This window comes from Nerophis lumbriciformis, linkage group LG32, assembly GCF_033978685.3.
Source record: "Nerophis lumbriciformis linkage group LG32, RoL_Nlum_v2.1, whole genome shotgun sequence".
Taxonomy (NCBI): Eukaryota; Metazoa; Chordata; class Actinopteri; order Syngnathiformes; family Syngnathidae; genus Nerophis; species Nerophis lumbriciformis.
The window spans coordinates 3,140,372-3,157,940 of record NC_084579.2 but is presented as its reverse complement, the minus strand read 5'-3'; the positions used below and the strand labels follow the sequence as shown (position 1 = coordinate 3,157,940).

At 31.0% G+C, this 17,569-nt stretch overlaps 2 protein-coding genes across 4 annotated transcripts in view; one reads left to right on the top strand and one right to left on the bottom strand.

Moving 5' to 3' along the window:
* Positions 1–3,459: 3,459 nt before the first annotated feature.
* Positions 3,460–10,227, top strand: armc7 (armadillo repeat containing 7). Its single transcript, XM_061927181.2, has 3 exons — positions 3,460–3,826; positions 9,491–9,634; positions 9,705–10,227. The coding sequence occupies exons 1-3, from the start codon at positions 3,751–3,753 to the stop codon at positions 10,046–10,048; spliced, it is 564 nt and encodes a 187-aa protein (XP_061783165.1). The 5' UTR covers positions 3,460–3,750; the 3' UTR covers positions 10,049–10,227.
* A 6,386-nt stretch (positions 10,228–16,613) lies between these two features.
* LOC133574713 (uncharacterized) overlaps positions 16,614–17,569 on the bottom strand; it is a 34,952-nt gene continuing 33,996 nt past the window's right edge. For all 3 annotated transcript variants that reach the window (XM_072912046.1, XM_072912047.1, XM_072912048.1), the window contains one exon: positions 16,614–17,541. In XM_072912046.1, coding sequence (XP_072768147.1) covers positions 17,401–17,541 — 141 coding nt within the window. In that variant the 3' untranslated portion in view covers positions 16,614–17,400. The remainder of the gene's footprint in view (positions 17,542–17,569) is intronic.

The following is a 17,569-nucleotide window of genomic DNA, read 5'->3' as shown; positions in this document are numbered from 1 at the left end:
GGAAAACTTTATAATAATAATAATATAATAATAATAATAATAATATAATTGGCATGATCATCTGATCATGCCAATTATTTTTATATACTGTATTACATTGTTACTGTATTATATTATTTAATATATTATATCATTTATAATTTTATTATTTAATTATATTATTATATACTGTATTGAAAAAGTATTTTTGTGAGATAAAAACAAAGTTAAATATTTGCTTGTCAACTGTATTTAATAATTATTATAATAATAAAATAATAATAGTAATAATAAATATTATAATAACAATTATTATTATTCAATAATAATAATAATATAATTGGCATGATCAGATGATCATGCCAATTATATTATTATTATATACTGTATTATATTATTTATTACTGTATTATATTATGTATTATATTATATTACATTATTTATTATTTTATTATTTATATTTTATTATTTAATTATATTATTATTATATACTGTATTGCAAAACTATTTTTGTGAGATAAAAACAAAGGTTAGGGTTAGGGTTAGGGTTAGGGTTAGGGTTAAGATTAGGGTTAGGGCTAAGGTTAAGGTTAGGGTTAGGGGTTAGGGTTAGGGTTAAGATTAGGGTTAGGGTTAGGGTTAAGGTTAGGGTTAGGGTTAAGATTAGGGTTAGGGCTAGGGTTAGGGTTGGGGTTGGGGTTAGGGTTAGGGTTAGGATTAGGGTTAGGTTTAGGGTTAGGGTTGGGGTTAGGGTTAGGGTTAGGGTTAGGATTAGGGTTAGGGTTAGGGTTAGGGGTTAGGGTTAGGGTTAAGATTAGGGTTAGGGTTAGGGTTAGGGTTAAGGTTAGGGTTAGGGTTAAGATTAGGGTTAGGGCTAGGGTTAGGGTTGGGGTTGGGGCTAGGGTTAAGGTTAGGATTAGGGTTAGGTTTAGGGTTAGGGTTGGGGTTAGGGTTAGGGTTAGGATTAGGGTAAGGTTTAGGGTTAGGGTTGGGGTTAGGGTTAGGGTTAGGATTAGGGTTAGGGTTAGGGTTAGGGTTAAGGTTAGGGTTAGGGTTAGGGTTAGGGTTAGGGTTAGGGTTAAGGTTAGGGTTAGGGTTAAGATTAGGGTTAGGGCTAGGGTTAGGGTTAGGGTTAGGGTTAGGGTAGGGTTAAGATTAGGGTTAGGGTAAAATGTTTTTTAAAATGTTTTTTAAAATGTTTTTTAAAATGTTTTTTAAAATGTTTTTTAAAATGTTTTTTAAAATGTTTTTTAAAAAGTTTTTAAAAAGTTTAAAAAAGTTTAAAAAAGTTTAAAAAAGTTTAAAAAAAAGTTTTAAAAAAGTTTTAAAAAGTTTTAAAAAGTTTTAAAAAGTTTTAAAAAGTTTTAAAAAGTTTTAAATTTTTTTTTTTTTTTTTAAATTTAAAAAAAAATTAAAAAATTAAAAAAATTAAAAAAATTAAAAAAAATTAAAAAAAATTAAAAAAAATTAAAAAAAATTAAAAAAAATTTAAAAAATTAAAAAAAAATTAAAAAAAATTAAAAAAAATTAAAAGAAATTAAAAAAAAATAAAAAAAAATTTAAAAAATTAAAAAAAATTAAATTTTTTAAAAAGAAATAAAAAAATTTAAATTTTTTTTTTTTTTTTTTTATTTTAATTTTTTTTTTTTAAAATTAAAAAAAAATTAAAAAATTTAAAAAATTTAAAAAATTTAAATTTTTTAAAAAGAAATTAAAAAATTTAAAACATTTTTTTTTTTTTAAGTTTTAAATTTTTAATTTTTTAAAAAAAAATAAAAAATTAAAAAAAATTTAAAAAATTAAAAAAAAAATTTAAAATTACAAAAAATTACAAAAAATTACAAAAAATTGCAAAAAATAAATTAAAAAAATTTAAAAAAAAAAAAAAATAAATTAAAAAAATTTAATAATTTTTTTTTTAAAAAGTTACAAAAATTTAAAAAATTTAAAAAATTGTTTTTAAGTTAAAACATGATTTTCAAGGTAAAAAATGATTTTCAAGGTAAAAAAAATTTTTCAAGGTAAAATTTTTTTTTCAAGGTTCAATCAATCAATCAATCAATCTTTATTTATATAGCCCTAAATCACAAGTGTCTTAAAGGGCTGCACAAGCCACAACGACATCCTCGGTACAAAGCCCGAGGTTAAAAATGATTTTCAAGGTAAACAAATGATTTAAATATCTGCTTGTCAACTTTATTTATGATTTTAAAGCAAGTTATATATAACAAAATCTAATAATCAAATACATATGCATTTCGATTAATCATGATTAATCACATGTTATTACCCAGCATGCATTCATCTGACATCACATGGACAAAGATAAGACCTTCTGGAGGAAAGTTCTGTGGTCGGATGAAACAAAAATGGAGCTGTCTGGCCACAATACCCATGTGTGATATCAACATTACACTATACATGTGTGATATCAACATTACACTATACATGTGTGATATCAACATTACACTATACATGTGTGATATCAACATTACACTATACATGTGTGATATCGACATTACGATATACATGTGTGATATCGACATTAGACTATACATGTGTGATATCGACATTACAATATACAAGTGTGATATCGACATTAGACTATAATGTGTGATATCGACATTACACTATACATGTGTGATATCGACATTAAAGTATACATGTGTGATATCGACATTAGACTATACATGTGTGATATCAACATTACAGTATACATGTGTGATATCGACATTACACTATACATGTGTGATATCGACATTACACTATACATGTGTGATATCAACATTACACTATACATGTGTGATATCAACATTACACTATACATGTGTGATATCAACATTACACTATACATGTGTGATATCGACATTACGATATACATGTGTGATATCGACATTAGACTATACATGTGTGATATCGACATTACAATATACAAGTGTGATATCGACATTAGACTATAATGTGTGATATCGACATTACACTATACATGTGTGATATCGACATTAAAGTATACATGTGTGATATCGACATTAGACTATACATGTGTGATATCAACATTACAGTATACATGTGTGATATCGACATTACACTATACATGTGTGATATCGACATTACACTATACATGTGTGATATCAACATTACACTATACATGTGTGATATCGACATTAGACTATACATGTGTGATATCGACATTAGACTATACATCGACATTAGACTATACATGTGCTAGGCCAACAAAATGAGTCCCAAACAAAAGTGGTTTGGCGAGTCGCTTCCCCGCAGGAAACGTGCGTTGCTTCGTCATATCGGTGTTTCGATAACATGACCTAGATGAGATACAAATAATCGGTTACTATAATCTTCCACAACACGATACACGATATGACGATATTAATAATGACATTCAAGTGACCATTAGCTGGTGGCACACATGCGCTTCCGCTTCCGCTCGTCGCCTCAACGATTTCCGCTCTTCGGGATTATACAAGATTTTACAATAGCATTTGCTTGCTGGTTATTAGTTATTATTAATTGTGAATAATCATTATTTTGTGTGTGTTTGAGACAGTTTTTGATGGACGCTGTGAAGTTTTATAACGTTAATGTTAAAGCGGAATGAAAGAAGCCAGATAACCGCCGGACTCATTTTAGCGACGGACCCTCGCCGAGTTGTTTTGTTGACATTTCTTTCCAGCGCTTCAACTGCTCGCTAATTAGTTCAAGTTCTAATTTAAATGTTACTTTTGTGTTTTAAATGAGTGTTTTTACAACATGTGGAAGAAAGAATCCGACCGCTTTGAGTTCTTACAAACTCTCGTCACGGAGTTCCAGGATACGGACAGCGATGGTGAGACTTCGACGATCATTTGTTTGCTTATTATGATTTAATTGTTCCAAACATTTGTTTGCTTATTATGATTTAATTGTTCCAAACATTTGTTTGCTTATTATGATTTAATTGTTCCAAACATTTGTTTCCTTATTATGATTTAATTGTTCCAAACATTTGTTTGCTTATTATGATTTAATTGTTCCAAACATTTGTTTCCTTATTATGATTTAATTGTTCCAAACATTTGTTTGCTTATTATTCTTTAATTGTTCCAAACATTTGTTTGCTTATTATGCTTTAATTGTTCCAAACATTTGTTTGCTTATTATGATTTAATTGTTCCAAACATTTGTTTGCTTATTATGATTTAATTGTTCCAAACATTTGTTTGCTTATTATGCTTTAATTGTTCCAAACATGTGTTTGCTTATCATGTTTTAATTGTTCCAAACATTTGTTTGCTTATTATGTTGTAATTGTTCCAAACATTATTTTGCTAAATGTAGCTTATCACCATTCATGTGTTTATTATTATTATTATTATTATTAATAAATGTAGCTTATCACCATCAATGTGTTTATTATTATTATTAATAAATGTAGCTTACCACCACCAATGTGTTATTATTATTAATATTGTTAAATGTAGCTTACCACCATCAATGTGTTTATTAGTATTATTATTAATAAATGTAGCTTATCACCATTCATGTGTTTATTATTATTATTATTAATAAATGTAGCTTATCACCATCAATGTGTTTATTATTATTAGTTTTATTATTATTATTGTGAAATGTAGCTTACCACAATCAATGTGTTTGTTGTTATTATTATTAATAAATGTAGCTTATCACCATCAATGTGTTTATTATTATTATTATTATTATTATTATTATTATTATTGTGAAATGTAGCTTACCACAATCAATGTGTTTGTTATTATTAATATTACTATTATCATTGTTAAATGCATCTTATCACCATAAATGTATTATTATTATTAATATTGTTAAATGTAGCTTACCACCGTCAAGGTGTTTTATTATTATTATCAGTGTTATTATTATTGTTAAATGTATCTTACCACCACCAATGTGTTATTATTATTAATATTGTTAAATGTAGCTTACCACCATCAATGTGTTTATTAGTATTATTATTAATAAATGTAGCTTATCACCATTCATGTGTTTATTATTATTATTATTAATAAATGTAGCTTATCACCATCAATGTGTTTATTATTATTAATAAATGTATCTTACCACCACCAACGTGTTATTATTATTAATATTGTTAAATGTAGCTTACCACCATCAATGTGTTTATTAGTATTATTATAAATAAATGTAGCTTATCACCATTCATGTGTTTATTATTATTATTATTAATAAATGTAGCTTATCACCATCAATGTGTTTATTATTATTATTGATAAATGTAGCTTACCACCACCAATGTGTTATTATTATTGATATTGTTAAATGTAGCTTACCACCATCAATGTGTTTATTAGTATTATTATTAATAAATGTAGCTTATCACCATTCATGTGTTTATTATTATTATTATTATTATTATTATTATTAATAAATGTAGCTTATCACCATCAATGTGTTTATTATTATTATTAATAAATGTAGCTTATCACCATCAATGTGTTTATTATTAGTTTTATTATTATTATTGTGAAATGTAGCTTACCACAATCAATGTGTTTGTTGTTGTTATTATTAATAAATGTAGCTTATCACCATCAATGTGTTTATTATTATTAGTTGTATTATTATTATTGTGAAATGTAGCTTACCACAATCAATGTGTTTGTTGTTATTATTATTAATAAATGTAGCTTATCACCATCAATGTGTTTATTATTATTATTATTATTATTATTATTGTGAAATGTAGCTTACCACCATCAATGTGTTTATTAGTATTATTATTAATAAATGTAGCTTATCACCATTCATGTGTTTATTATTATTATTATTATTAATAAATGTAGCTTATCACCATCAATGTGTTTATTATTATTATTAATAAATGTAGCTTACCACCACCAATGTGTTATTATTATTAATATTGTTAAATGTAGCTTACCACCATCAATGTGTTTATTAGTATTATTATTAATAAATGTAGCTTATCACCATTCATGTGTTTATTATTATTATTAATAAATGTAGCTTATCACCATCAATGTGTTTATTATTATTAGTTTTATTATTATTATTATTATTGTGAAATGTAGCTTACCACAACCAATGTGTTTGTTATTATTATTATTATTAATAAATGTAGCTTATTACCATCAATGTGTTTATTATTATTAGTTTTATTATTATTATTGTGAAATGTAGCTTACCACAATCAATGTGTTTGTTGTTATTATTATTAATAAATGTAGCTTATCACCATCAATGTGTTTATTATTATTATTATTATTATTATCATTATTATTGTGAAATGTAGCTTACCACCATCAATGTGTTTGTTATTATTAATATTATTATTATCATTGTTAAATGCATCTTATCACCATCAATGTATTATTATTATTAATATTGTTAAATGTAGCTGACCACCGTCAAGGTGTTTTATTATTATTATCAGTGTTATTATTATTGTTAAATGTATCTTACCACCACCAATGTGTTATTATTAATATTGTTAAATGTAGCTTACCACCATCAATGTGTTTATTAGTATTATTATTAATAAATGTAGCTTATCACCATTCATCAATCAATCAATCAATGTTTATTTATATAGCCCTAAATCACAAGTGTCTCAAATTCATGTGTTTATTATTATTATTATTATTAATAAATGTAGCTTATCACCATCAATGTGTTTATTATTATTAATAAATGTAGCTTACCACCACCAATGTGTTATTATTATTAATATTGTTAAATGTAGCTTAACACCATCAATGTGTTTATTAGTATTATTATTAATAAATGTAGCTTATCACCATTCATGTGTTTATTATTATTATTATTATTAATAAATGTAGCTTATCACCATCAATGTGTTTATTATTATTAATAAATGTATCTTACCACCACCAATGTGTTATTATTATTAATATTGTTAAATGTAGCTTACCACCATCAATGTGTTTATTAGTATTATTATTAATAAATGTAGCTTATCACCATTCATGTGTTTATTATTATTATTATTAATAAATGTAGCTTATCACCATCAATGTGTTTATTATTATTAGTTTTATTATTATTATTGTGAAATGTAGCTTACCACAATCAATGTTTGTTGTTATTATTATTAATAAATGTAGCTTATCACCATCAATGTGTTTGTTATTATTAATATTATTATTATTATTGTTAAATGCATCTTATCACCATCAATGTATTATTATTATTAATATTGTTAAATGTAGCTGACCACCGTCAAGGTGTTTTATTATTATTATCAGTGTTATTATTATTGTTAAATGTATCTTACCACCACCAATGTGTTATTATTATTAATATTGTTAAATGTAGCTTACCACATCAATGTGTTTATTAGTATTATTATTAATAAATGTAGCTTATCATCATTCATGTGTTTGTTATTATTATTATTAATAAATGTAGCTTACCACCATCAATGTGTTTATTAGTATTATTATTAATAAATGTAGCTTATCACCATTCATGTGTTTATTATTATTATTATTATTATTAATAAATGTAGCTTATCACCATCAATGTGTTTATTATTATTAGTTTTATTATTATTATTGTGAAATGTAGCTTACCACAATCAATGTGTTTGTTGTTATTATTATTAATAAATGTAGCTTATCACCATCAATGTGTTTATTATTATTATTATTATTATTGTGAAATGTAGCTTACCACAATAATTGTGTTTGTTATTATTAATATTATTATTATCATTGTTAAATGCATCTTATCACCATCAATGTATTATTATTATTAATATTGTTAAATGTAGCTGACCACCGTCAAGGTGTTTTATTATTATTATCAGTGTTATTATTATTGTTAAATGTATCTTACCACCACCAATGTGTTATTATTATTAATATTGTTAAATGTAGCTTACCACCATCAATGTGTTTATTAGTATTATTATTAATAAATGTAGCTTATCACCATTCATGTGTTTATTATTATTATTAATAATAAATGTAGCTTATCACCATCAATGTGTTTATTATTATTAATAAATATAGCTTACCACCACCAATGTGTTATTATTATTAATATTGTTAAATGTAGCTTACCACCATCAATGTGTTTATTAGTATTATTATTAATAAATGTAGCTTATCACCATTCATGTGTTTATTATCATTATTATTAATACATGTGGCTTGTCACCATCAATGTGTTTATTATTATTATTAATAAATGTAGCTTATCACCATCAATGTGTTTATTATTATTAGTGTTATTATTATTATTGTGAAATGTAGCTTACCACAATCAATGTGTTTGTTATTATTATTATTATTAATAAATGTAGCTTATCACCATCAATGTGTTTATTATTATTATTATTATTATCATTGTGAAATGTAGCTTACAACAATCAATGTGTTTGTTATTAGGGCCCGCATGGCCCATTGCATAAGGACTCCCACAGGGAGTCCTTATGCAATGGGACATAAGGACCTATTGAATTTGTAAGGTTTTATTCTTTATTATTATTATTCTTCCGCAACTTTGCGCTGTAATTTGACCCCCTTAGCATGCTTCAAAACTCACCAAATTTTACACACACATCAGTAATAAATGGCAAAACTTTTTATCAAAAAACCAAACCTCGAAACTCAAAATTACGCTCTAGCGCCCCCTAGGAAAAGAAAAAAAAACTAGACTGCCTGTAACTCCCACTAGGAAGGTCGGAGAGACATGAAACAAAAACCTTTATGTAGGTGTGACTTAGACCTAGATTTCATAATAGTATATTCTCAGGCAAAAATCAACAGGAAGTTGGCAATTCCCCCTTCAAGACAAAAAAGTACTAAAAACAGTCACTTTTGCCTCTTTGAGCTGTAATTTGACCCCCTTAACATGCTTCAAAACTCACCAAACTGAACACACACATCAGGACTGGAAAATATTGCGATCTAATAAAAAAACCTAACCCCAAATTTAAAAATTGCGCTCTTGAGCAATTTTTGAATAAAACGGAGAAAAAACTGCTCCTGGGTTAGTGAAAGAGTTTTGATACCGGCTCCGGTTTTGATTTTATGACCCTTCAAAGAGCCGCTGCGCTGATGCTGTTGTTTTTTCAAGAAGGCTGCTTAAAAGCAGGAAGCACCAGCGTGCCCACAATACAGACAAGGTAGGTACACTACACAAAAGTATTGGGACAATTCGGACTAAAAGTAGACAAAAGTATTGGGACACTTATGACGAAAACTGAACAAAAGTATTGGGACACTTAGAACCAGCACCTGCCAAATATGCGGGCCCGACCAATGCTGCTTGCAGCTTTAATTATTATTATTATTATTATTATCATTGTTAAATGCATCTTAGCACCATCAATGTGTGAATGTGGACTGAACAAATGATGCCTTCTCAGTTTAAAGAGTCACTAGAAAAGAGTGTTGTATAAATCTATTCCATTATTATTATTATTATTATTATGAAGTTAATGATCCAATGTGTGTGTTTGTTTCAGAGGCTAAGGAGCAAGTTCTGGCCAATCTGGCCAACTTTGCGTACGATCCAAAGAACGTGGACTTTCTGAAGCAGCTGCAGGTGCCCGACCTCTTCTTGGACATGCTCACAGAGGACAACCACAACTTTGTGGAGTTCGGAATGGGTGAGATCTCCCAAGTCCGTCCAAACGTCCGCGTAGTCCAACGACCTTCCCGTGTGGTCTCCTCACGCAGGCGGGCTGTGCAACCTCAGCACGGAGCCGGAGTGCCGTGACGCCATCCTGCAGGGGGGCGGGGTCTCCTTGATCACAAACTGTCTGTCCAGTCCCAGGGAGGAGACCGTCCTGTCCGCCATCGCCACCCTCATGAACCTGGTCACCCCGTCCTCGCGCCAGGAGATCAGCCAGGCCGGCCTGGTGCAGTGCATGTTGCGCTTCTCCCTCAGCGAGAGCCCCCGCCTGCGCAACCTGGCCGCCGTCTTCCTGCAGGACTGCTGCAGCCAGGAGCAGGTCTCACGGGCCCAGCAGCAGACCACGGGACAGCAGACTGTGGTCGGCATCCCGCTGCCCAGGGACTGAAGCTGCTGGTGTCTCCGGTGGACTACTTGATCCTCTTTATTGACCACCTGTTGCATGATTTAGCATCAGGTTACTTCACTTTCATCCCTTTTCAAAAATAAAAAAAAATAAAAAAAATTGTCCTCAAAATTCTACACATAATACCCCATAATTAAATTGTGAAAATGATTTAGATTATTTTGTCCTCAAAATTCTACACATAATACCCCATAATTAAATTGTGAAAATGATTTATTTTGTCCTCAAAATTCTACACATAATACCCCATAATTAAATTGTGAAAATGATTTAGATTATTTTGTCCTCAAAATTCTACACATAATACCCCATAATTAAATTGTGAAAATGATTTAGATTATTTTGCCCTCAAAATTCTACACATAATTCCCCATAATTAAATTGTGAAAATGATTTAGATTATTTTGTCCTCAAAATTCTACACATAATACCCCATAATTAAATTGTGAAAATGATTTAGATTATTTTGCCCTCAAAATTCTACACATAATACCCCATAATTAAATTGTGAAAATTCTTTTGATTTTTTTTGTCCTCAAAATTCTACACATAATACCCCATAATTAAATTGTGAAAATGATTTAGATTATTTTGTCCTCAAAATTCTACACATAATACCCCATAATTAAATTGTGAAAATGATTTAGATTATTTTGCCCTCAAAATTCTACACATAATTCCCCATAATTAAATTGTGAAAATGATTTAGATTATTTTGTCCTCAAAATTCTACACATAATACCCCATAATTAAATTGTGAAAATGATTTAGATTATTTTGCCCTCAAAATTCTACACATAATACCCCATAATTAAATTGTGAAAATTCTTTTGATTTTTTTTGTCCTCAAAATTCTACACATAATACCCCATAATTAAATTGTGAAAATGATTTAGATTATTTTGCCCTCAAAATTCTACACATAATACCCCATAATTAAATTGTGAAAATTCTTTTGATTTTTTTTGTCCTCAAAATTCTACACATAATACCCCATAATTAAATTGTGAAAATGATTTAGATTATTTTGTCCTCAAAATTCTACACATAATACCCCATAATTAAATTGTGAAAATGATTTAGATTATTTTGTCCTCAAAATTCTACACATAATACCCCATAATGAAATTGTGAAAATTCTTTTGATTTTCTTTGTCCTCAAAATTCTACACATAATACCCCATAATTAAATTGTGAAAATGATTTAGATTATTTTGTCCTCAAAATTCTACACATAATACCCCATAATTAAATTGTGAAAATGATTTAGATTATTTTGTCCTCAAAATTCTACACATAATACCCCATAATTAAATTGTGAAAATTATTTTGATTTTTTTTGTCCTCAAAATTCTACACATAATACCCCATAATTAAATTGTGAAAATGATTTAGATTATTTTGTCCTCAAAATTCTACACATAATACCCCATAATTAAATTGTGAAAATGATTTAGATTATTTTGTCCTCAAAATTCTACACATAATACCCCATAATTAAATTGTGAAAATTCTTTTGATTTTTTTTGTTCTCAAAATTCTACACATAATACCCCATAATTAAATTGTGAAAATGATTTAGATTATTTTGTCCTCAAAATTCTACACAAAATACCCCATAATTAAATTGTGAAAATGATTTAGATTATTTTGTCCTCAAAATTCTACACATAATACACCATAATTAAATTGTGAAAATGATTTAGATTATTTTGTCTTCAAAATTCTACACATAATACCCCATAATTAAATTGTGAAAATGATTTAGATTATTTTGTCCTCAAAATTCTACACATAATACCCCATAATTAAATTGTGAAAATTATTTTGATTTTTTTTGTCCTCAAAATTCTACACATAATACCCCATAATTAAATTGTGAAAATGATTTAGATTATTTTGTCCTCAAAATTCTACACATAATACCCCATAATTAAATTGTGAAAATGATTTAGATTATTTTGTCCTCAAAATTCTACACATAATACCCCATAATGAAATTGTGAAAATTCTTTTGATTTTCTTTGTCCTCAAAATTCTACACATAATACCCCATAATTAAATTGTGAAAATGATTTAGATTATTTTGTCCTCAAAATTCTACACATAATACCCCATAATTAAATTGTGAAAATGATTTAGATTATTTTGTCCTCAAAATTCTACACATAATACCCCATAATTAAATTGTGAAAATTATTTTGATTTTTTTTGTCCTCAAAATTCTACACATAATACCCCATAATTAAATTGTGAAAATGATTTAGATTATTTTGTCCTCAAAATTCTACACATAATACCCCATAATTAAATTGTGAAAATTATTTTGATTTTTTTTTGTCCTCAAAATTCTACACATAATACCCCATAATTAAATTGTGAAAATGATTTAGATTATTTTGTCCTCAAAATTCTACACATAATACCCCATAATTAAATTGTGAAAATTCTTTTGATTTTTTTTGTCCTCAAAATTCTACACATAATACCCCATAATTAAATTGTGAAATTTTTTTAGATTATTTTGTCCTCAAAATTCTACACATAATACCCCATAATTAAATTGTGAAAATGATTTAGATTATTTTGTCCTCAAAATTCTACACATAATACCCCATAACTAAATTGTGAAAATGATTTAGATTATTTTGTCCTCAAAATTCTACACATAATACCCCATAATTAAATTGTGAAAATGATTTAGATTATTTTGTCCTCAAAATTCTACACATAACACCCCATAATTAAATTGTGAAAATGATTTAGATTATTTTGTCCTCAAAATTCTACACATAATACCCCATAATTAAATTGTGAAAATGATTTAGATTATTTTTCCTCAAAATTCTACACATAATACCCCATAATTAAATTGTGAAAATGATTTAGATTATTTAGATTATTTTGTCCTCAAAATTCTGCACATAATACCCCATAATTAAATTGTGAAAATGATTTAGATTTTGTCCTCAAAATTCTACACATAATACCCCATAATTAAATTGTGAAAATGATTTAGATTATTTTGTCCTCAAAATTCTACACATAATACCCCATAATTAAATTGTGAAAATGATTTAGATTATTTTGTCCTCAAAATTCTACACATAATACCCCATAATTAAATTGTGAAAATGATTTAGATTATTTTGTCCTCAAAATTCTACACATAATACCCCATAATGAAATTGTGAAAATTCTTTTGATTTTTTTTGTCCTCAAAATTCTACACATAATACCCCATAATTAAATTGTGAAAATGATTTAGATTATTTTGTCGTCAAAATTCTACACATAATACCCCATAATTAAATTGTGAAAATGATTTAGATTATTTTGTCCTCAAAATTCTACACATAATACCCCATAATGAAATTGTGAAAATGATTTAGATTATTTTGTCCTCAAAATTCTACACATAATACCCCATAATTAAATTGTGGAAATTATTTTGATCCTTTTAATCATTACCAGGACTGACTTCTTCAGCGCATTTATTCCCGTTTCCATTGCAACGCACTTCCGACTTCCAGCAACAAAAGTGTGTTCTTACAGATATCTCTTTCTGTAGTTAGCTTTTACGGCTAATACCGTAGCATGGCGATGTGTTACTACCAGAGGTGGGTAGTAACGCGCTACATTTACTCCGTTACATCTACTTGAGTAACTTTTGGGATAAATTGTACTTCTAAGAGTAGTTTTAATGCAACATACTTTTACTTTTACTTGAGTATATTTATAGAGAAGAAACGCTACTTTTACTCCGCTACTTTTATCTACATTCAGCTCGCTACTCGCTACTAATTTGTATCGATCTGTTAATGCACGCTTTGTTTGTTTTGGTCTGTCAGACAGACCTTCATAGTGCCTGCGTTTCAACAAATACAGTCACTGGTGACGTTCACTCCGTTCCACCAATCAGATGCAGTCACTGGTGACGTTGGACCAATCAAACAGAGCCAGGCGGACACATGACCTGACTTAAACAAGTTGAAAAACTTATTGGGGTGTTACCATTTAGTGGTCAATTGTACGGAATATGTACTGTACTGTGCAATCTACTAATAAAAGTTTCAATCAATCAATCAAAAGTGTGAAGGAAAAAAGACCCTTTTTTATTTCAACCGTACATCCCGTCAAAAGCCTAAAGACTGACTGCACAGTTCCTGTCTTCACAATAAAAGTGCCGCTCCATCGCGCCTGCGCTTTCAAAACAAGAGTCTCCGAAAGCCAGCGCAAACAAGCTAGCAAGCAGTTTGCCGCCAATGTATTTCTTGTAAAGTGTATAAAAACGGATATGGAAGCTGGACAAATAAGATGCCAAAAACCAACCACTTTCATGTGGTATTAGACAGAAAGGAGGAACTTTTTGTCTCCTCCATTTGAAAACGTGGACGTTATCAGCACTACTGTCTGATTACAATCAATGCAAGTCATCAGAATCAGGTAATACACCAACTTATATTCTTGTCTTCATGAAAGAAAGGAATCTATATGTGTTAAACATGCATGTATATTCATTAAAACACCTTTAACATGTAAACAAAAACGGCAAAATAAATAAATATAAATTATATACTGTATATATATATATGTGTGTGTATATATTAGAGATGCGCGGATAGGCAATTATTTCATCCGCAACCGCATCAGAAAGTCGTCAACCATCCGCCATCCACCCGATGTAACATTTGATCAGAACCGCACCCGCCCGTTGTTATATATCTAATATAGACGATGCAAGGCATTAGTGAGGTTATAAAGCTTTTGCCTGTTAAAGAAAGGAGACTGATCCAATGCAGCACAGACATTCGCGTGCCACGCTGTCACGACCCAGACGCACACCAATGCGCAATCATATGGGAGCCGCGCTGAGCGCACCTCCAAGCGCGTCTCGCTGCCGGCGACGGCCGGGTATATGGGCCCGACGCTCCAGCGCCATCCATTTTCAGGGCTAGTTGATTCGGCAGGTAGGTTGTTACACACTCCTTAGCGGGTTCCAACTTCCATGGCCACCGTCCTACTGTCTATATCAACCAGGGTGAGCCCCACCCCTTTCGTGAGCGCACTGCGCGCGGAGTGACCCCTGTTACGCGCCCCCCGGCAACAGGGGTGGCGGGCAGGTAAGCTGCGCGGGCGGAGCGCGCGGAGTCACCCCTGTTACGAGCCCCCGGCCACGGGGGTGGCGGGCAGGTAAGCTGCTTACCTGCTGCGCCTGACGCCGGCCGCGGCGGGGTGTCGGTGCGGTGGGCGCGGTGGTGACCCTGGACGTGCGTCGGGCCCTTCTCGCGGATCGCCTCAGCTACGGCTCCCGGTGGGGCCCTCTCGGGGGAAGGGGCCTCGGTCCCGGACCCCGGCGAGGCGTCGGGGGGCCTTCTCCGCTCCATAAAAGTGTCCATCTCTTTTTTTTTTCTTCTTCTGTTGTGGCATATGCTGCAGGTGCCTGCTCGTTTTTCGTATGTGGGTAACAACATTTAACTATGTATATATATTTACCAATTGGTTTAACTGCCACCCGCCTGAATCTATTTAAAATCTAATTTTTTTTTATTTCAACCACCCGACCCGACCCGCGGATAAAATCTAATTTTTTTAAATTTCATCCGCCCGATCCGCGGATAATCCGCGGACTCCGCGGTTGTGCCCGCAAACCGCGCATCTCTAGTATATATATATATATATGTATGTATATATATATATAAATGTGTGTGTATATATATATATATATATATGTATGATATGTGTGTGTATGTTACTCATCAGTTACTCAGTACTTGAGTAGTTTTTTCACAACATACTTTTTACTTTTACTCAAGTAAATATTTGGGTGACTACTCCTTACTTTTACTTGAGTAATAAATCTCTAAAGTAACAGTACTCTTACTTGAGTACAATTTCTGGCTACTCTACCCACCTCTGGTTACTACGCTAGAAAAATAGTTCCTCAGTGTTCACTCTTACAATAACAATGTTGCTGCAGTTTATTATACATCTTACAGAACATAAATAAGTACTGTTGATGCTTTTTGAATGTATTTTTAAAGTGATTTAGAGGTACATTTGATTGCTAACATTAGCTGCGTTGCTAGCCACCTGTCATGACTTGGTCTTGGGTATTTGCTTTTCCGGGATGCAACGGAAAGTTGGCACGGGCGAGACGGGAATGAAGGTACATGATTTATTAATATATCAAAAAAAAAGTACAAACGAAAAGCGCGCACAGTGGCGGAGAATAAACTATGAAACCAAAAGACTATGGCAAAAAAGTACAAACGAAAAAACACGCACAATGGCGGAGAACAAACTATGAAACCAAAAAGACTATAAACATGGAACAAAAACTTACTTGGCTTGGACAAAAATAGTTGCTTGAGGAATGGACATGGAAAGAATGGACAGAGCATAAATGTGGTGAGGTCGTCAGGACGAACAACAGAAAATGAATGAACTTAAATACTATGGACATGATTAGTGAAAGCAGGTGCGTGACTCAAAACGTGAAACAGGTGCGTGACGTAACAGGTGAAAATTAATGGTTGCTATGGTGACAAACAAGAGTGCACAATGAGTCCAAACGTGGAACAGGTGAAACTAATGGGTAATCATGCAAACAAGACAAGGGAGTGAAAAGCCAGAAACTAAACAAAACATGACTTAAAACAAAACATGATTACACAGACATGACACCACCTAGAACGAGCCCATTTTTATGTTGGAATGCAAAAAAGTAAATTTAGTTTTCGTGTCTCTCGTGATTGTAAACGATAGGCAAAATTCCCCCCAAAAAGTGCAGTTCCCCTTTAAAAGTGCCACAAGATATCTCAAATGTAATACATCATTAAAAGTCAGTCTTTAAAAATGAACTTTTCACTTTCACAGTCTAAATGGATATTTTTGAAAGATCATTTTTATTTCCACATCAGATAGAAAAGACATTAAAATAAATACAACATTTAGTTCTGACATTACATTCAGCAAAGTTAAGGCCACATTCAAACTTTGCATTTAAGGTCACTCGGTAGTTTCAAAATAAAAGTTAAAAAAAAAAAAAAAAGTTTCTCGACTCAATGTTGGAGATTGTGAAACATTTTGATGAGAAGTTGAAATGAGGGCTCAAGAAGAAGCTTCAACACTTTTAAAACAAAGTTCAGTCCGAGTGCTTCAAAGAGGAGGAGGAGGAGAAAGTTTGGATGCGTTCAGGCGTCACTGGGAGATCCGTGCACTCTGAAGCGGTACATGCACGTGTAGTCCGCGTGGCCCCAGTTGGACAAGACCTGGACCTCGATGATCTGGAAGCTTCTGTGGTTCTCTTCCTGTGAAGGACAAACTGTACGTCAAGAGTGAGGAGGGCAGGAAGTGGCGTACAGGAAGTGATCACTCGCCGTGACAGAGTACGTCTGCAGAGCGTCTCCATCCTCCTGGTAGGTGTAGGAGCCCAGCAGCCTGCCTCCTTCTTCACGCTCGTCCTGCAGGCCCTGAAAGGAAGAAAGGAGGCGGAGCTAA